The sequence below is a fragment of the Carassius auratus genome, chromosome 7 (assembly GCF_003368295.1).
Source record: "Carassius auratus strain Wakin chromosome 7, ASM336829v1, whole genome shotgun sequence".
NCBI classification, from domain to species: domain Eukaryota; kingdom Metazoa; phylum Chordata; class Actinopteri; order Cypriniformes; family Cyprinidae; genus Carassius; species Carassius auratus.
The window spans coordinates 28158224-28180077 of NC_039249.1; the positions used below are offsets into that span (position 1 = coordinate 28158224).

Sequence of the window (21854 nt, forward strand, 5' to 3'; positions counted from 1 at the left end):
TAAAGGCAAGCAATTATATTCTTAGTAAAATATATAATATTTTACTTTTAAAGCATATTTATTATAGCGTATTAAACTGAAATACAAAAATTAAGCCATTAATTTATTCATATTTGGCATAACTTTAACCTTAACTTCAAGATAACTTTATTGAAGAAGGAGGTGAAATGTGTAAGATGGAAAGAGATGGAAGTGAGTTTGTTTCTTCATCAGATTTGGAGAAATGTAGCATTGCATTGCTAGCTCACCAGTGGATGCTCTGCAGTGAATGGGTGCCGTCAGAATGAGAGTCCAAACAGCTGATGAAAACATCACAATAATCCACAAGTAATCCACACCACTCCAGTCCATCAGTTAACATCTCGTGAAGTGAAAAGCTGTGTTTTTGTAAAAAAAAAAAAAAAATCCATTGTTAAGGCATTATCACTTTAAATCGTGAATATTAGCTGTTTGGACCCTCATTCTGATGGCACCCATTCACTGCAGAGGATTCATTGGTGAGCCAATGATGCAATGATGCTACATTTTTCCAAATCTGATGAAGAAACAAACTCATCTACATCTTGGATGGCCTGAGCATGAGAACATCTTCAGCAAAGTTAAATTTTTAAGTGAACTATTCCTTTAAGAAATGTACTACAGACACAACTCAAAGTTCTGTGTTTGGCCCTAAGCTGTGAGCAATGGAAATAGCAGTTTTGCTTGTAAGCTTATATCTTCCAATATTTAGGGCCTCCGGTGGAGTCAGTCTCTCATCAGGCTTGTGCAGCGTACATGAATCAGAAAGAGTATACAGCTCACAGCTTTGAATACATCAGCTCACAGTAAAATATTATAATTCTGTTTTAGTTGACGATATATCTGGCAAACACAAGAGCAATCCCGATTCAGACTTTATGCATAAACATTTTTAGTTCAAGCACAGCACTAATCCTAAACTCAAATCTGTTCTCTTAGCCCATGGCGTCCTCTCACAGCAGACATCACATCTCCCTTCTGAAAGTAATTCATTGCATCCAATTATTTCAGCGCTTCTCCGTTCAAGAGCACTGTCCCAAATAAACCTTAAGAGGAAGCGCACGGCACATTGCATTTTATGCCCTTATTTATATTCTGTTTGATTTGTTTATGCCTTGAGAATGGAGGCAGCTTGTCTGTCGGTGGTTGTTCAGCACAAATCATGAAACGGGGGCCGGGAAAACTTCTTGACTGGTTTTAAGATATTATGTGCAAGTGTACGGAAGTCATGGCATTTCTGTTGGCTGGTTCTGAATACATGCATACATACATCAGTATAACAGGTTTGGAAACAATGGAAGTTAAATATATAATAATAACAAATTTGAAGCTTTTTTTAAATACCAGTATGACATGCTTAAACAAAAGAGCATTGTAGTCTTATTGAATGAATTGTGCATTGATGTCGATCAGGTGGTAAAAGTTATGCAATGTGATATTTGGCCCAGTTTCACATCATCTGCTCAAAATACTTTTGCAGAATGGGAACAGAGACAGCTTTTGTCACAGTGGTACAGCAGTCTAGACTGCATCTTGAGACTGTTCATTTTAAGAATGCATTTATAACCACTTACAGCCCTCGTTCTGATCATGTTGTACTTGGTGAAATCATGCTCACTGTGAACTGCAAACTTGGTAAGACTTAAACCCATTAATATTTCATATCACTGAAAACACTACAACTATTGCATTTAAGGTCTAAAAATACCCCATTGTTGGATGAGGTTTAGGTAAAAATGTCTGAAGAGCACTCAAATGTAAATAATATTGTTTTTTATGGCAATGAATCCAGGAATTTTCCAGGTATTTTTAAATATTATATTAATGCAGGACCCAGACAAAAAAAAAATACAACATTTACAACTTTATTGGTTTCAGTGGTTCCATGAAGAACATTTATCTAATGGAGACTTTCCATTAAACAAAAGTTCTTTATATTGTTCTTTTATGAAACGTTCTCTGGGGAACCAGAATGGTTCTTCTGTTGTATCGCTACAAAACTCTTTTGGAAGATTTAACAGGATAGTTCAGCCAAAAACATGCCATCATTTACTGACCTTGTTCCAAACCTTTCTTCTGTTATTTTGAACAATGTTGGTTTTGAACAATCGGTTGGAAACAGCCATTGACTTACATAGCATTTTGTTCCATACTAAGGAAATCAGTGACTGTTTGGTTGCCAACATCTTCAAAATGTCTTTTGTATTCTACAGAAGTTTTTTTTTTTTTTTGCCTAAACGATCTCTTTTTAAAGTTAATAATGGACCTTATTTCAAATATATAGCTTATTTCATCAAATTTAAACAGAATCAAGTATCAATCTAAAACACGATGCATTATTTCTTCTGCTCCTCTCATCTTTCACTCGTTTCCCTCCTCCAACTCTTCCCTAGGGAGCCCTTCAGTCTTCTGCCACAGACTTGGAGTAGTAATGCCAATCACACAGCCAGCGATTCTCTTCCCAGCATTCCCACTGCGTTTGCTTTCCTCATCTGACCCCATTCCCAGATCGTCCTCCTTCTCATGAACCACCACGGCGCGTCCCAGAATGGACTCCCCTCCAAACAGCTTGGCGTCTGGGAGCTTCTGGAACTGCTTTATGAGTCCTTGCTCAGAAACAAAGTTGCCCAGGTCTCCGGGATGACCGGGATGGTCGACCGCCCGTGGATTGTAATGAGGACCAGCAGTGACGCACCCTTGACTGAGGTCTCCATACTGATGGATGTGGATGGCACGCGCTCGCTGATCATCGCCAGGCAAACCACGGAGGTTGATTTTCACTTCTAGAGTTCCATTGGGAAAGACCTGCTTGAAAAGCACCTGCCCGAAGATCTGGGGCTGGCTGGCTGGTAAATTCGGGACGGGGGTTACTTCACAAGTGGCGTAGATTGTGTTGTTGAACTCCACGACTTCTGGCTTTGGAGCTTCGGCGATCTCAAGAACAGGACTGTCAGAAAACTCTCCACTTTGTATATACAGCGTCAGCAATATCAGAGGGAATTTTAGGATGATTTTCTCCATGTTGCCGTTTAAAGCCTAGAATGAAGAGTGGAATCAGTGAAATCATGCAATTTTAGCAATGTAGTGTTTTTGATAGAGGAGCAATTCAGGGAAATAGTTTCAATGAGTGCACATTCAAGTTCTCAGATTTGTTCTTCTATTCTCTGCATTAGGCACATTTCAAAGCTTTCTTGCAGGGAGCTTTGTGAGGGGACATTGCATTAGCTTGAAATAGCACAGCCAGATTATAGATTGCATTAATGGCAAAACAGCACAACTGTTAAAAAAATGTTTAATTGCTGAACAACAAATGTCCTTTGTATTGAATGTGCACTTGTAGTGTGCTTCAAATCTTGAAAGCATATAAAAAATAAAAAATAAACATTTACTTGCACTTAAAGAGAGACACTTTTCTGACTGTGTTTCTTAACACACTTAAACATACTTTCAAAAAGTGAGCCAAAAATGTCAAATTAAAAGTTACTTTTTAGTAGATTTTAAATTAGATCATATTTTAATTATCTTTTGTAGTGCTTTAAAGAAGTACAGTTCACACACTAAAGCACATTACGGTAAAAGTGTTATTCAATATTACATTTAAAGTTGAGATATTTTAAATGCACTGAATTACAGCTCCTTCATTATAAATGTGTTATTCACATTTATTTGCTATAATTTCTTGTCAGGACATACAGCAGTACTTTAACCATATTTCTAAAACAACTGAAGTAATTATAAAATTACATATAAAGAAGTCCTACAAAAGCACTTTAATGTTCAGATAATCACATTTAATATAAATTTAAACTGTAATGGGTTTCATTCAATAGCAGTTATTTTCATAACATACTCTTTTTATGTGGAAGTCTACTTTTTAACAAGAGAAAAGCTAAAAAGAACACTCTATGATATTTTATTTATATAGTAAAATCTTGACAGTTTTTTTGTACATTCTGTCTGGTATTATTAGCTATGCAACCAAAAAAATAAGAAAAGCAAAGGAAAGTTCATACCACCAAAAGCTACACTGCTGATTTGTCAACACCAAATCGATATTTGCATCAGCTATTCATGAAAAAAAACGAAACTAAACAAAACAAATAAAAGAAGAACATTGAAGAACAGTGAGGATACATTACCGTATTGAAATGTTGTCCTGAAACAGTGTGCAGACTGAATATTGCAGTCACAAGGTTTATGGAAAGTTTAATCCGTGTGCTGGCGTCCAGAAAACATCCGCTTGTGATCAAACTTTGTATTATTGATTGGCTGCTCTTCTGAGAACTCATGTAGAGCTTACAAGTTAACCATGATAACACTCCTAGTAATGTTTGCTTACAGTTATTGTTCAGACAGTATCAAAGTTTTAATGTAAATGAGGCATATTAACCCTCATGTTGTGTTCCAATCGTTTTGACCCAGAGAGGATTTTCTTTTTGCCAAAAATGTACATTTATATTTACTCATTTAGCAGACGCTTTTATCCAAAGCGACTTACAAATGAGGACAGTGGAAGCAATCAAAAACAACAAAAAGAGCAACGATATATAAATGCTATAACAAGTCTCAGTTAGCTTAACACAGTACACGTAGCAAATTATATCATTTTAAATAATATAATAAATAAAAATTAAACAGATAGAATAGAAAAAAATAGAGCAAGCTAGTTAGAGAGGTCTTATACACACACACACACACACACACACACACACACACACACACACACACACACACACATGTTTGTTTTTGTGAAAAGTGGGGACATCCCATAGGCGTAATGGTTTTTATACTGTAGAAACTGTATATTCTATCGCCCTTCACCAACCCTACACCTAACCCTAACCCTCACAGGAAACTTTCTGCATTTTTACTTTCTCAAAAAAACTCATTCTGTATGATTTATAAGTGTTTTGAAAAATGGGGACATGGGTTATGTCCTCATAAGTCACCCTCTCCTTGTAATACCTGTGTCATACCCATGCCATTATACAGAGTTGAGTCCTGATATGATACAAAAACATGCCCACACACACACACACACACACTGTAAGGTCCGCCCACTGGTCCAAGGACGGTAGCCAATGGCAAGGTCGAAGGGTTCCTGTCACTGTCTTCCCTTATGCAACGCAACAAATTTAAATTAAATACATCTCTGTATGTGTGTTTTCATCTGAAAAAGGGTTTAACCATATTTGGTTATTTATAAAGTTCACTACATGTTTGATTATTCTATTTAACCCTTAGTTTGAATATACTTGTTGATTCGGAAACCTATAACTTTTTTGAGTCTCGCACAAATCGGGAATACGGTCTCTTCATCACAAACTCGTCAGTCTTGGTCATTAGACAGAGGCAATTGACTGATACTTTTATAAGCCGCACCATGCTTGCTTATTTCTAAAAGTATGTTATTCAGTCCCCATAGATCTGTACACACTTAATTAAAGTAAGACTATATCTATCCAGAGGTCATGACCATTACCATAGAACCAAGCTGATCAATTTAACTTCCTCTAATGGTAACTTTACATAATCATGCCGTGGTTTCCCACGTACACTTAGTTAGAATAATTTTACAATAATCAGAGGTTGAGGCTCACCCTACTCAGATTGATCTAACAACACTCTGTTGCTCTGAAAGGAAAACCCACTATTAGCCTCTACAGTCTAAGTACACTTGACTAATGCCAATGTGTTAGTCGGAGCTCTAAAACTTCAGTCAACGTGCCCCGATGTTCCACAAACTGAGTTTTAGTCCGTTTCTAACCTGAGCACAGATTTGTGATATCATTGGCTTAATATAATTCACTAGAGTTAATCATTTCAGAGTCAATCAGAATAAATTCAAACATAACAATTTATTAACCAGGCAATAAAACAATAATTCAAATCAAATTCCAAGAATAAAACATAAATCCATTGTATACATCAATTCAGAAATCAAAGAATATCAAAGTATTTACCTGGCAATGAAAAGGACTACACATAGCAGTTGTGCGGGAGATCTGTCTACAGATTCCTTGAAACCTTCGCCATCCTTCCTTAAATACTCAGATAATTTAATCTTGTCAAATGGTGGTGTCTGTCATTATAATTAAGTTTTGGTCCCCTATTCAGGGGGTCACAAGTGGTTAATCAGAATTTGAATGGTTCATTGACAATTGTAGAAGAGGACACTTATTTACATACAGGAGGTGGTTTGCATGAAGGACCTGGGGGAGGACACACCTGAAGTGACGCACAATATTTCTTGTTCTCTAGAACTTCTTGGGAGTTTGCACTATGTCAAGAGAATGAGACCATTTTACCAGGCATACTGAGACATTTCAAATGATACCAAACATATATAGTCACTTGTTGTATACACTTAGCATTGCATAGATTTAGAGTGAGTTTAAGGTGAGAGAGAAAGGATTGGGAACATGAGTGAGGAGGGAGTGTGATGGTGAGGTGTGAACTGCTAGGCGTGGTGCACTTCCGATGGCACTGTTACTTATGCAAGGAGGATGTTCAGGAGAGTGTTCAAATGTTGGTTATTAAGAAATTCATTTGTTTGTTGTCTTTGGGAGAAGTCGTCCCTCAGTCCAGACGGTCTGACTCCACACACACACACACACACACACACACACACAATTGCATAATAAATGAAAATAAAATAGAGCACAAAGAGATTAGAAAGGTAGTTAGATTTGTTTTAAGAATAGAATTAGAATGCTAGTTAATATTATCACATTGGACTAAAACTTACTGATTTTGTTCACACAGTGAATATTAACTTCTCTATTCTTTTTCTTTAGAATTGTTGTACTTTTTTGGGATATTTTGTCTCTATCGTTTTACAGTTCTGGTGTTCAGAGTAAAAAATTCACATATATTGTATTCACATACAATGCAATAAATATATATATATATATATATAAATATTGCATTTTGTTTTATCGTTAATAGAAATGTGCATAAAACGAATGGATAATGTTCTGGAAGAAAATTACCAATACATTTTCCTTTTTTTTAACAGGTGCAGGTTTGAATTTGTTTTGGAAATGATTGATCATAGGCTTCATTAATCTTTTTTTTTATTTTTATTTTTTTTTTATCAAAAAATATCCACAATTTTATTTTTTTATTTATTTAACTCAAAAATATAAGCTCAGATCAGTGAGGTCTACGACCAGTTGAGTCCAAAAAGAAATACAAAACCTGTGCTTACTGAAAGAAGTCAAGTCGACAAAAAGATTGATTTGGAAATATTATAAGATAATATTTGATTTACAAGCAGCTATTAAAAGGATGGTCATTTTTGACCAGAGACAACAGATTATGTCAAGGATTATAAGCACAACATTTGATACATCAGATGTACTTTTATTGTTAGTTGTGCTTCAACGGTTAGTTATCTTACAGAAAACTGATTTTACAAAGCAACCAACATGCTCTGTAAATGCATTTCCACTTGAAGTTCATTCTCAACCACACTTCATAAATTAATCTCACAGTTCTTCTGTTTCAAGAAAAACATTTCTACAGTCCTAAGCCACATGCAACTGGCCCATTATTTAATTGTCTGTGAAAGAAGAAATAAAAATGGTCTGTAATTCAGATTTATACAAAGAGCAGTACAAAGTCTTGTTAACGTTAACTTTGTTTTTCCCATCACCATCAATTCCCAGCCACGAGCAATGATCCAGTAGCTATTATGTAGCTTGTTAGCCATGCCTAGACTGTGTAATTACCGGTGTCGACGGCAATGATTGTCTTGTGCACTAGCTGATTCATTGCAGTAGATTATCACAGTCTGAATGTACAGGAGCTGTCTGAGATGTACAAGAGCTCAGTACATTCTGAGACTTCATTCAGGATACTCTCATGGGATGCCAGTTCAGGTTTTGATGATTTCTCAATTACATATTGGATAGAAATATACTAACTGTTGACTAAGCACATTATATGGGGATTGTACTGTAAAGTGATTTCTGAAAATCTTGACATAAATAATATGCATAGTAAAAATTGGATATTTGCTACAGGCAATAACATCAGACTTGTGATAATACATTATAGATCATTTATGTCTGAGATATCTTTTAGTTCATCCAGAAATAAACATTCAGTTATTTACTCACCTGCATGTCAAGTTTTCTGTTCATGTCTGTCTGCTTTCTAGTTTAATAAGTTTAGTTCTCCTCGGGTTCCCTTCTTGTTCATTTCCATGGTTACTGATTCATTCATTGTTTGGTTCATCCTTTGTTCTACTTTGTATTTAAGACTTCAGTTTTCCTTTCACTTTTGTCCTGCATTGATTCTGTTTCTGTTTGCATCGAGTTGGAGTGGTTGTGTTTTCTACTGCTTTATATTTTGAGCTATATTGAAAAGACTTCCAAGGATCTCCATCTCTGTGTGCTTTATTAGAGCCCTCAACCCAGGAGCCTTGAAAAAATAATTGTATTGAGCTTAATAAACTTATCACTTCATCCAAACCGACAATGTGTTTATTAGATCTAGTACCTACTAAATTACTGAAAGAGTTATGTAGCAGAAGAACTACTTCTCAATATTATTAACTCGTTATTATCTTTAGGTCACGTCCTAAAACCCTTCAAGCTGGCGGTTATTGAGCCTCTTATTAAGAAACCACAACTAGATCCTTGTGAACTGGCAAATTACTGACACATTTCAAATCTCCAGTTTTATCCTTCCAGAAAAAAAAATAATAATGAAAAAAGGATATCTATGAATAATTTCCATCAGGTTTCAGACACCATCATAACACAGAAACTGCACTTGTTAAAATTACAAATGACTTGCTTCTTTCATCAGATCAAGGCTGCATCTCATTGCTAGTTTTACTTGATCTTAGTGCTGCATTCGACACCATAAATTATGACTAAAATACTTATAAATCGATTACAAAACTATACAGCTATTCAAGGGCAGGCTTTAACATGGTTTAGATACTATACTTGTCAGATCATTATCACTTAAATGGGGAATCATCTCAATTAACACCAGTACATATGTAGTGCCACAAGGATCTGTCCTAGGTCCTCTGCTATTTTCAATATACATGTTGCCCCTTGGTAATATTATTTGAATATATAGGATTAGTTTCCACTGTTATGCTGATGATACTCAGCTATATATCTCAACAAGTCAAGATGAAACTTCTAAATTATCTAAGCTAACAGAGTGTGTTAAAAATTTAAATGATTGGATGACCAATAATTTTTTCCAATTAAATTCAGATAATACAAAAATATTATTGGTCCAAAAAAAAAAGAAGAAAAAAAAAGAAAGAAAACAGTACATGGAATCTCTTAGATCACAATTAACATCTAGACGGATGTACTGTTACTTCCTCTACAGTCAAAAATCTGGGTGTCATATTAGACAGCAACTTGTCTTTTGAAAATCAGATTTCCGATGTTTCAAAAACAACATTCTTCCATCTTAGAAAAAAAACTTATTCTATAGAGGACAATAAAGAATTTATATATCAATAATAAAATGATCTTAGAAACATTGGCGAGCTACGCAAGCTAAGCAACTGTTAACTATTTCTGATTCAGAAAAGCTAGTTCATGCATTCATGACCTCTAGACTGGACTATTGTGATGCACTTTTAGGTGGTTATCCTGCAACTTCAGTAAACAAGCTACAGGTAGTCCAAAATGCAGTTGCTAGTTCCTTATCAGTAAAAAATTATTATTATACCTATAAGCCCCTAAATGGTTTAGCTCCTGCGTACCTAACTAGTCTTCTACCACACTACAATCCATTGGTAGTTCCTAGGATAGCAAAGTCCACTAAAGGAGGTAGAGCTTTTTTGCATTTGGCTCCCAAACTCTGGAATAGTCTTCCTGATAATGTTCGGGGTTCAGACACACTCTCTCTGTTTAAATCTAGATTAAAGTCACATGATTTTAGCCAAGCATTCACATAATTTATCTCATATCCTAGTACTTCAGCTATACCTGATCAAATGCACACTATCATTCTTTTTCTTGGGTTGAACACATCAGTTTTGGCTTGGTTGAAACAGCAGCTACACTAATTCTGTCTCTATTTGCTGCTCTTTTTCTGCGTAACCAGGAATTACACAAACTTCAGTCTGGATCCAGACCCTACGGAGATCTGAGATGACCGAACACCTGAGAAGACATAATGCCAACACTGAAACATCATACAAAACTACCAAATAATGCTTAAAGTTTAATTGCAACATATACTCATTGCTGCTATAGTGTTGATGTCATTAAATAACTGCATGATTTGTACTGTATATTTCTGTCACATAGATATCACTTTGACAGTCACCGCTGATAAGCTACTGCTAAATATTATAATGTAGAAAGTTAAATTTTCTGTGAAGTTGCTTACGATTTTAATTAAAATTTTAACTCAATATCACATTTAAGGTAAATATATTTTAAATGTACATTTTTATGAAAATAATACAACTGGTTGTTACCTTTAACTACAGTTAATTACTTAAAAATAAAAATCCAGCAGTTACGATTTGCAAAGAAAATCCTAGGCACTAGGAAGAAGAAAAGTAAAAAAAAAACATCTCTAAGCTTGACGTTAAGTATCTCTGTATGTTTGTTTTGAAAGAGAGAGAGTAAACGGAAAAAGAAAAGAAAAAAGAAAATCCAAGGTCACAGACTCTGTGGCTCCTCATGCGGCGGATGCCGGAACTGTTATACAATTGCTTTATTTGGCGCTAGATATCCTCCGGTACAGGATGCAGACAACCCACAATGTGCATTATTTAGTATACATCTCTTGCGACCTAAACCAAAATATACTGCAACGAATACTATGCATAATCTGAGGAGTCTGCTGCAGTGTACCTAAAATAATAATGATGAGGTAAGTGCTTCCGGTCGCCATCTTGTCTTGTAGCCGCGCTCGAGAGCGAGAGAGCAGCGGCTGCGGTGGAGAAACCGACCAAACTCTTTTCTCTTTGGCCTTAATAATATTTATTTTACGATGTCAAAGCGGCATAGGTTGGATTTAGGCGATGATTATTCGTCGAGCAAGAAGAGGTCATCTGACGGGTGAGTTGAGCTGGAGGAGTGTTTTAGCAGTGAGCGGCTAGGCTGTGCTATCATGTCCACACTCTTGTGCTGGTGTGGGTTTAATACTGCAGATAGTGACATCGTTGCTAATACATATTGTGTATAAAAAGCTCTGTTGTGTTCCGGTAGAGGTTACTGTAGCTCGCAGGAAGCGCGTAGTTTGCTCAAAAGCGCGCGAGTCTTTGTGACTGACGGCTCTAGCACCGCACGTGCGCTGCTGCAGCTAGTGACGTAACGTTAGCTTTATTTACATTTCTCTCGTGTGTGTGTGTGTGTTGTGATGTTGTTGGATTAGTTACTTTACACTTCTGGTTTGCAGTGTGTAAAGAAGCAGATATGAAGCCTTGTGTGAGGCGGTTAGGCCGCTAAATGAGCAGCGGATGATGTGTGAATATGTTGTGTAACTTAATCGTGAGTTTACCGGTGTCGGAATGTGACACACAACTAGACTCTGAAACTCTGTCCTCAAAAAACTAACGTTAACTTTTAAAAAGTAAGATTAAAATGTTTAGTGTTTGGGATGTGAGCGAGTAATTACTGGGATATTATGTTAGTGAGGCTGAGTTTTGGCGGCCTGCTTTGTTTATCTCTGGTTTTCCGTGTCTATCTATTATATATATATATATATATATATTTTTTTTTTTTTTTTTAAATATAACGTTTTATTTTTTATTAATTTTTCATTGTTTGGGTTTAATTTTAGTTATGAGTAGTAGTTCTGAATTCTAAACGAGTTGTTCTGTTATGTCGGATCTTTTAAACGATTCGGTTGAATCGGTTCTCGGTTGTGTTGTGAACTATTCTTTAATCTGAGTGAATCGGTTCGGTCATCAACTTGTTGAACTGAAGTATGGATGGATAGTGTTAAGAGATTTAAACGTTGCGGTGCGGAGACTGTCGTAAATGTTACAGATAAATACCTTACGAATATGGTTTATTTGTATTTTATTTTTTTATGCAAAACGGGAGTTTTTAGTAAAATTTGGTTAAAACATCCAAAGATGATTATTATTTTATTTATTTTATTTACCAAAATATGTCATTTTATTAATTTATTTGTATTGCCAAAATGTTTTCGCACTTGGTTACGTGAGTTGATGACCAAACTGGTTTAATCAGGTTTGTGAGCGAATCATTCAGACTCTTTTGAGAGCCGACTCAACTGAATCATTTAAAGAAAAATCTGAAATTCTTTTCAGTTTCAGACATCGCTGTTCACCATTCAACCTAAACTACAAGCATTTACCAAAAAAATTCAAATGCACTTTTCTTTAAGTAATAAAACTAAAGATGCAGCAGAAGTAAAAAATCCCGTTCATTTGCTTCACAGGAGAATCGATTTAGAAAAATAACTTTAAACACTAAAACAGACCTACTTTCAGCTCTATTACATAAAGCCATTTGTCTGCATTATATCAACTTCAGTAGTTAGTTATGGTGCTTGTACTTTCAGAGATTGTTGTCTGAAATCAATTACTGGCCGGTCACTAAGTTGCTATTAAATGGGTCCTACACATTGATGGGGAAGTCGTGGCCTAATGGTTTTGGTGGTTTTGAGTCTTGGGCCGGCAATATCACGCCTGAGGTTTATATCATTATAGGGTGGTTGTGTACACACACTGCCAACACACATTTTTATTCAAACAACATGTAAAAGTGATGAAAAAAGATGACCCCTTTAATAAGATGTTATGGAACCGAGTCATGCAATCGCTTGCATAAATGCATAGTTTGAATATCAAGTTCTCATGAATGTTATCAGATTGAACATGAACTTTTTGCCAGGGAACTAAATCCTTATGTTGTTCTTGATGTCTTCCCATCAGTAAGGACCGTGACCGAGATCGGGACGAGCGGTCGAAGGATCGGGACCGAGATCGTGACCGAGATCGCGATCGAGACCGGGATCGAGACAGCAAGGCGTCCAGCGCGTCCCTCAGCTCCGTCGCGCCCATCGCCGGGATGCTCTCGCTCAAGCAGACGGCCATGCAGCAGCAGATCAACCCCTTCACCAACCTGCCTCACACGCCGCGCTTCTACGAGATCCTCAAGAAGAGGCTGCAGCTGCCCGTCTGGGAGTACAAGGAACGCTTTAACGACATCCTCAACCGCCATCAGAGCTTCGTGCTCGTTGGAGAGACCGGCTCTGGAAAGACCACACAGGTTAGTCCAAACAAGGGCTTTACAGCTTCTCACAGAAGACCTTGCTTTGTCCTCTGTAGCCAGAAGATCCTAGCATTCAGAGATCTGTGAGCGATGGGTATTAATTAGCGTGCTCTTCATTATCACAGAACCGTTTGTACCTTTGGTTAAAGCATAAGAGTTGCAGCATCTCTTGGTGCAGATTTTCTGATTCAATCATTTTTCTTCCATGACTGTGAGTTTGGGTCACTAATAACATGCTTTTAAAAAATGTCACATGCACCAACCATCTTCCCCAAATTTGTAATGATTCATTTTGTAAATCTGTTCTCAATAATATTCTGCAGTTTTCTACTAAAACAAAGCTCTGAACGATTTAAGTTGAACGTTGAACATTTTAAAACAAAGAAATTAAAATCGTCATAGTTTTGTGATCTTACTGTTATCTAAAATAATAATAATAATAATAATATTTCTTATGTTTTATAGTTTTTTCTATTATTATTTTATCTAAATTGTATATATGCTAATAGTATATTATTATAGTAATGATTCTTTGATTTAATTTTTCAAATAAAAACTATTTTTTTGAAAAATAAATGACCAAAACAGCAATGATAAAATAATAAAAAAGAATTTATTAATTTACTTAATTCAAGTATTCAGATAATAATTCAGTCAGTAGTAATTCAAGTATTTTATTAAATTATTAAAATAATGAAATGTATAACTATCGTGCTCTAAAAATTATTTAACAGTGTTTCTGTAGTTTTTTTTTGTCCTTCGTTTATCACAATTTTTAATATTAATCCTTTGCATATCTAATATTTCCCTGCTCTCCTTTCTTGTAATTTAAATTATGCTGTCTGCTAACAGGCTCCGGCAACCAAAGCTGGTGAACCCTCCCGAGAGGCATTCTGACGAGTTTAAGACTGACACCATGTTAACAAATGTTCTTCTTCATTTGTTCAAGGGAAGAGCAGAGAAACAGTGAAGCGCATTAATGAACCGGTGGTGTTTTCCAGATCCCTCAGTGGTGTGTGGACATGGTGAAGGCCCTCCCGGGGCCCAAGCGCGGCGTGGCTTGTACACAGCCTCGTAGGGTGGCAGCCATGAGCGTGGCTCAGAGAGTGGCTGATGAAATGGACGTCATGCTGGGGCAGGAGGTCGGATACTCCATCAGATTTGAGGACTGTAGCTCTGCGAAAACCATACTGAAGTAAGTTACAGTTCTGGAAGAGAACAAAGGTTCAGACAAGCAACGTGTCTGTGGTTTTTCATGATGAGTCGTAGTGTAGGGACTTTTGGACAAATGACATCTGAGATAAAGATGAATAAAGGTGTCTTGTGTTTACAGATATATGACAGACGGTATGTTGCTCCGCGAGGCTATGAACGACCCGCTGCTGGAGCGATACGGTGTCATTATTCTGGATGAGGCTCACGAGCGCACCTTAGCCACAGATATACTGATGGGCGTCCTCAAAGAAGTGGTTCGGCAGAGATCCGACCTTAAGGTACGTCATGCTGATCGTATGCTTGCACCACCTTGTGTTTGTTTATTCTTATAAGCTGAAGGACATGGGGGAAGAATGTCAAGGTCTGCATGAAATGAAAATTCACCTTATTTTTCTACATGCATCTTGATGATCTTCTTGCAAACCATTCATCCATGCATTTCATTTTTGTTTTGTTTTACCATAATGTCTAATAAAAAAAAGTTATTCCTCCATCCAATCAACAACAACCGATGGATAAAATCAACTTCCTGCCATATATATATATATATATATATGTATTTATTGTTTTACTTTTTACAATCATCAGTTACTTTAGTTTCATCACAACTTTAGAGAGAAAGTTAGGCACTTTATAGTAGTCATTTTTTATATGTACATACAATGTACTTAATTGCAATAACTCAATAATAACTAGGTACTAATCTTGAACTTGCACCTAAACCCATGTTGTAACCTTTCATTAGTCAGGTTTTTCTTTGGTAAGTACACTGTAAATTAACCCCAAATTCTGAAATTCAGTTGAATTGAACTAATTGTGCATGAAATAAATCCTGATGTGAGGATAAAACATAATCTCTGTTTTGAGAATCGTTGGAATCAAGTCTTCTAAACAAGATGCAGAATAGGACATTCAAAAATTACATATCAGTTTTCACTCTCAGGAAAAAAAAAAATCCTCTAAAATTCATCAGAATTCATTGTCCATTAAACATATCCTTCTAGATTGTATTACATCTGCCCCTGTGAGAAACCTTTTTTATTCTGTTGATACTTTTGAAAAAGTTTTGAATCAAGTGAATCTGAACATGGTTCTAAGATTTCTAGAAGAAATACATTTTAAACATCTTTTCAATCAATCTTCCTTTGATTGATTGCACTTTAATCTCACCATGAATATAGCCTTAGAAGCTTGTATGGCGTTTAAAAGAAAAGAAAGAAAGAATAGAACTAATTGAAAAATCGTGTAGCATTAGCATTGCGTGCATTTGAGGGACCTAAAGTGTAAGGTATATTTGATCAGTTGAAAACATTTGACTTTTAAAAGCGGTTTAAATGTTTATTACAGGGTTTACGCTGGTCTTAACAAGTTTTTATTTGCCTTTCCAAAAAAATGAAGGCCTTAAAAAGATCTGTAATGGGAGCAGAAAGTCTTACAGTTTTGTCGTTACATGTTGCATACACTGAAAAAAAAAGAAAGAAAAAGAATATCACCCTCAGATTTTATCTTTCCAGTATAAATATATAAACAGCCTTAAATCAAGATACATATATTTGAGTCAAAATTATAAAAAATTCTTGTTTTCTGAGAAATTTTTTCAAAAATGAAATTATTTTATGCTTAAAATTTGCATATGTCCCTTAGTAGGGTTTGAAAACTTAAGTTGATTTTTCTGAACTCATTGGCAGATGTTTGGTCTTGCGAATCATAAAGACTTAATTTTGTTACATTTTCTCAGAAAGCAAGACATCTATGTTTTGTGTAATTTTGCTTCTCAAGTACATGTATCTTGATTTAGATTTTTCTTTATAATTGTTCTTAATTTGTCTATAAAAAGTCTTCATGACGCCTGCAGAAGCTTTCATAGATTTTGTTCTTGGATGTCCAGGTTTCATTTCATAAACAGCTGTTTTAACCACTAGTTGCAGGGTTTTTCCTGGGTCAAAATTGGTCTTCGGTGGTGGCTGACCGACATGGTCATCAACACACAGTAAAGAGTATCCTAGTACCCACATGATCCGCAAGTCCAATATTGACAATAAATGTTACATTTAAAATAAACACAAAGAAACATTCTATCCTATTTAATGGAAAAACGATCATTCATCTTTTCTTGCCCTCTTTGCAAAAACAAAAAACAAAAACGTAGCATTAAAAGGTGTAATAGTGTAATTTTTTCCCATATAAAATTTAAGAAAATTAGCAGCTAGCTAACAACAGCTTGCTTTGTGCTTTGATCTAGTTTCATCTCACTCCAGTCTAACTTTAAATTCTTTTATAGGTTATTTATTACACATTGTCATAGGACTATTTATTAATGCTTAATTTTTCTAAACACTCTTGCTAAATGGGGTAAGCACACTCTCAGATGTGTATGTTCTTCTAAGAAGTAATGATTTGTTATACACTGATTCAGACACTGACGGGAAGACCAATTGCTTTAACTCAGTGGTCACCAACCTTTTGGAGCCTAAGATCACATCCAAAGTCCAAATGTAAACCAAGATCTACCACTTGCAAAAAAAAAAAAAGAAAAAAAAAAAGGCCACAATGTAAGTTCTACTCTGACATTCTTGTTGCCTGTTAATCACTAGCAAATTATATAACTATACAAATAGTATATAACTATACAACCTGCCTACTATAATTCAACATTTTCAACAGTAATATAACATTAAGTATTTCCACAGGCTTATTACTTGTGTATATAAACACAATAATCAGTCAATTACAGGCCTAAGCCAATAATGTACTGTTTCACTTTCCCTTTTAAAACATATTTCAAACACTTCAAAATGGCAATACTCAGGTTATTGCAACTATCATACAGTCATCCTTCAATTCTTAAAAAATATGTTCACACAAATTACAGACCTACATTCATTTTTAGCTTAAGAAATTGAATAATGTAATCAAATGTGAAACAACATCGCATATTTGACTTATAAATTAAAGATTGTTCTTTATTAAAGTTACAAAAGCTTTTCAATTAAGAGCAGTGAGTGATTTCTTTGTTGTTGCTGTTCGATTAATATTAAGACTGTCACTTTAAGAGAATGCAGTGACACAGTGGCCTACGTTCAGCCGGTTATGTCTGCTGTATTATATATATATATATATATATATATATATATATATATATATATATATATATATATATATATAATTTTTTTTTTTCTCCGTTTATTTACAGCTGCATGTGCGGAATGCTTGTCACAAGTTGTAAGAAAAGATAAGGCACATTTTGATTTACTGCAATTCACACCCAGCGGTAATTCAGCAAAAATATTTTCCAAATGCACCACGTGAAACATGTATTCGGTCTTCCGACCTTAGTATCAGTTGATTTTGATGCGAGGTAGAGAGCAAAGACAGAACTGAAGACGGAGAGTATGCGGGTGAGGGGGTGGGGTGCTGTGTTCATTCTCTCCGTCACTCCGTCAGTAGCCTGCTTCACTCACAAAACCCAATTACAGATCAAATATGGATTTGGTGGGACAAAAAATAGTTTTGGCGGCCGCCAAAAACTTTTCAATGTAGGAAAACCCCTGAGTTGTGGATGTGAATTTGTAAAGCAAAATAATACGCACAATAACAATCAAATAATTGGGTATTCTGAATATACAGTGAATAAGGTGAAATTTTCAGAAAACTGAGTATTTTGGAATGTGAATATTGTGTGCATATGCATATATTTGATTAATACACTTCCATATGCACATTAGCAATCATCCCTTTGCTGTTGGAATGAATAACTGTTTATGTAACGGAGAAGAGAGAAAAGCTAACTAGCGAGTCATTGAGTTTTGAAGCCAGATCATGCTGAGCCAGGAGAAATTGTTCTCTTAACAAATGCAAATAATTTTGCGAGTGTGTGGACTGTCGCAGATGAAGCCGCTGACACACCTGACAGCTGCGTGTCCGTTTGTTTGAAGACTAGCGTTAGAGATGCACAGCCAGTCACTTTAGTGGAGGTAAAGCTTCTGCTGCTGGGTCAGCCCATTTGAGAGCCATCAGCCCAAGGAGAGCAGAAGCACAGCCAGTTTTTATGGCTGAAATGTGCTGGAGCGAATCTCATAAAGCAGATGGGTAATGACTACTTGTTGTCAGGAACAAATCAAAGGTTATACATGTGTTCAGAGACTGTTAAATAAGGTGCACGTGACTCCAAGTGATCCCTCAGCCCAGTGTCCCAATGCAGCTTTAAAGTTTAAAATGCTTTAAGACCAATTATAACGCGTCATGAGGTGGAAAGGTGGAGGGTAGACCTCAGAAGGACTCTTTCTTTGATTACAATTGTAACATCCCCAGATAGAATGAGATGTGCTTGCTTACCGAATGGTGTCTGGTGTCAAAAGCCAACCCAGTCTATTTATTTCTCCCCAGGTCATCGTTATGAGCGCCACTCTGGATGCTGGGAAGTTCCAGGTTTATTTCGACAGCTGCCCCTTGCTGACCATTCCTGGCCGGACGCATCCCGTGGAGATCTTCTACACGCCCGAGCCAGAGAGGGACTACCTGGAAGCGGCCATTCGCACGGTCATCCAGATCCACATGTGTGAGGAAGATGAGGGAGATGTGCTGCTCTTCCTCACCGGACAGGAGGTAATGCCGCCTCTGAATAGGGTTCATGCAGAGAGTGCTTGATTTTAACTAGGAATGTCAACGTTAACGTATGCAATTAATTTTACAACCCTTAACCTGTTGAAATAATTTAAAGCAATTAACGCAAAATTACTGAAGCACAATTTATATTCTGACCCTTTAACCCAGTTTTGCTTCTCTGATTGTGATCACAACTGGGAAAGTTTTCAGTCCAATGATCCAGTAAGCGAATGCATTTAAACAATCCATCCAAAGCAGCGCTAATATAAAGGAAATCAAGCTGATTACATCAGAGATTGCAGAGAGAACAGACTAGGGTTGCGTTTTCAGTCAATTATTCATTCCAGTGTGTTTAGATTTTAAAAACGAGCTCTGTCATGTTCTTTGATTGTCTCTGAAGAGCGCGAGCCCTCACAAGTACAGACCTAATGGATTGTCAACATCCCACTGCTGTATTGCCAGTTGAGACTAGTGGTCGACCGATTAATCGGCAAAACCGATATAGCAGCCGATATTTGGCATTTTTCAAATATCGGCATCGGCCGATAAGTTTTTCTGCTTGGCCAATGTGTTTGAGGCGGGACTTTTTGATGGCACTTACAGCGGCAGTGCCATAACACGCACAGTGCTCACACTCTCTCTCTTGGTCATCGTCATCATTAACAGTTCTGTCTAATAATCAGATAGAAGTGTGTATGTGTATCCAGCATGATCGCGTGTTCTCTGTGTGACGGTCGGTCCGTGTGAATTGAATGTTTTAAACTTTAAACTCGTGATTTCAAATTTTGCTGCGCTTTATGCATTTGCCCAGTGTCTTATTCATGTCATTTTCTCTGTGTGCTGTGTGTAAAATGAGGGTTACCCTGGCTTTACTTGAAAAATGTGATTCCCAATGCACACAAACTTCCCAGAAAGCTGAGTGCCCTGTTGGTTAGTGTTTACTTCCTTTTTAATTATATTTGTATTAAATATTTATTTTTTATTGTGAAAAAAAAAATACAGCCAACTAAGGTATATACATGTTTATTTTACACATTTATTTTGTAATCAATTGATCTAAAATTTTTGAAATAATAATACATCTTTTAATTATATCGGCTATCTGCCCCACTGCTGTCCAAGATCTCGGCATCGGCTGTCAAAAAGCTGAAATGCAGATATTAACGTGTGCTGTTGAGGTCTCACCTGTGTGCGTGCGCCTCAGCACCCGGGTGAAGATGGAATAATTGCTCATAAGCCAGCATACGGCATTCACATAGAACAAGCGTGAATGGTTTGTCCAAGGTTTTTTTTTTGTTCTTTTTTTTAATTGCTGTAGTAATGTATTGGGAAGCTATACGTGATACAACGTGATACAAACCGAATTGCAAGTTGAATCTTTCCACCCTAACACATAGGCTGCTATATATTACTATACTACTATATGTCAGTGAACAAGGGCTCTGTGTAATAAACGCTGCTAAATGTGAACACGCAGGTGATGGAGATTTACAGCTGATTACAGAACCGGCTTTACTGACAAGATGTGCATTAAATATCATATGCGATTTATCGTGCAGCCCTAATATGCGTGTATATGTGTATATATAAACTGTGAGTACTTTATTTTGGTTCTGTGTGTGTGTGGCTTTATGACTTCACATTCAAGATGCTCATTATGAGCCACATTTGTCATTTGTGACATTTTTCAAGCCGCCTCACACACAACTGTTAAATAGTGCAGAAGAGATCAATGCTTAGATTGATAATGGCCATGAACACAGCTGGCCTTGGCGCAAAGACAAAAGCCTGTGAGAGATGGCAGAGAATGACCCAGATTCAGCCCTGAAATTAAGCCATTTATTATTTTACGTCTCCTTCAACCAGTGCTCACCTGAGCGCAGTGGAGGCTCAGGGACCCACCCAGGTGATGAATACGCTCACAGATGGAGAATCACCAGTGTTCCCCACATATTTCTTCTGTTCCTTTTCTCCTTTTGCTAAGATCAAAGAAAAAAAAATGCTTAATTTTTTAGATGCATTACATAAAGATAATGAGGAGGCCAGAAAAATCATGCAAATTGCAGAAATCCTACAATTCAGTCGATTTGAAATTGCATTTAAAGCAGACTAGACAAATGAACAAACAGTCTAACTGAACACAGTCCTTTGCAAAGAGAAGTCATATCTTCGCACCATTCACCTAATCAGATAATTTGACACGCTATTTATTAATGGAAGACTCCCGTCATTAGTTTCTCCAGTGGGTCTGCTCGTGTACATCCGTTTTCATTTGCAGGTGTGAGATTGATCGCTGCCTCGTTGCAGAATGAATGAACTCGAAGTAAGTTGCAGTTGGGCTGTCTCCACCAGCATCGGGTGATTATTGAGTGGAGATTTATTGATGCGCAGGATTGTTCTCTTTGCTGTGAACGAATCATTATCAAGTCCAGAACGGATACAAGTGAGCTCGTCTTTATCGCGAACAGCCTGACTCTGTTTGCACTTTTGATATGTTTGTGTGCATTTTCTGTGCTGCTAGTGTTTCAGAAGTAATTGAAAAATTAATGACTGTTTTAAACTCGCCCATTGACCATTTTCTGCCAAACACAGTCTTTCCCCCGAACTCACACCATTGGTTGACCACTTCGTTTTGTGTCAGGCAACAGAGAAATGTTGAAATCATCAGTGCTTATACAGAATATTGACCTACATATGGCATTCTTAAAGGTGCTGTATGTATTTTTTGGACTATACTGAAGAATAAAAATACCGTATGTTTGCAGATATTTA

At 36.5% G+C, this 21854-nt stretch overlaps 2 protein-coding genes across 5 annotated transcripts in view; one reads left to right on the forward strand and one right to left on the reverse strand.

Annotated features, from left to right (window-relative positions):
* Positions 1-1862: 1862 nt before the first annotated feature.
* On the reverse strand, positions 1863-6067 carry sod3a (superoxide dismutase 3, extracellular a). 3 transcript variants are annotated; one of them, XM_026268322.1, is made up of 3 exons: positions 5982-6020; positions 4158-4295; positions 1863-3054 (listed from the first exon to the last, which is right to left on the reverse strand). In XM_026268322.1, the coding sequence occupies exons 1-3, from the start codon at positions 6003-6005 to the stop codon at positions 2380-2382; spliced, it is 837 nt and encodes a 278-aa protein (XP_026124107.1). In that variant the 5' UTR covers positions 6006-6020; the 3' UTR covers positions 1863-2379. The 3 variants fall into 3 exon arrangements, with proteins under 3 accessions (XP_026124107.1, XP_026124106.1, XP_026124108.1); XM_026268321.1 differs by having other exon boundaries at positions 4158-4313; XM_026268323.1 differs by lacking the exon at positions 4158-4295 and having other exon boundaries at positions 5982-6067.
* Positions 6068-10867: 4800 nt separating this feature from the next.
* Positions 10868-21854, forward strand: part of dhx15 (DEAH (Asp-Glu-Ala-His) box helicase 15) — a 37716-nt gene continuing 26729 nt past the window's right edge. The window contains exons 1-5 of one of the 2 annotated variants that reach the window (XM_026268325.1): positions 10868-10887; positions 12923-13259; positions 14264-14457; positions 14596-14755; positions 18864-19082. In XM_026268325.1, coding sequence (XP_026124110.1) covers positions 10880-10887; positions 12923-13259; positions 14264-14457; positions 14596-14755; positions 18864-19082 — 918 coding nt within the window. In that variant the 5' untranslated portion in view covers positions 10868-10879. The other variant, XM_026268324.1, reaches the window with a different exon arrangement.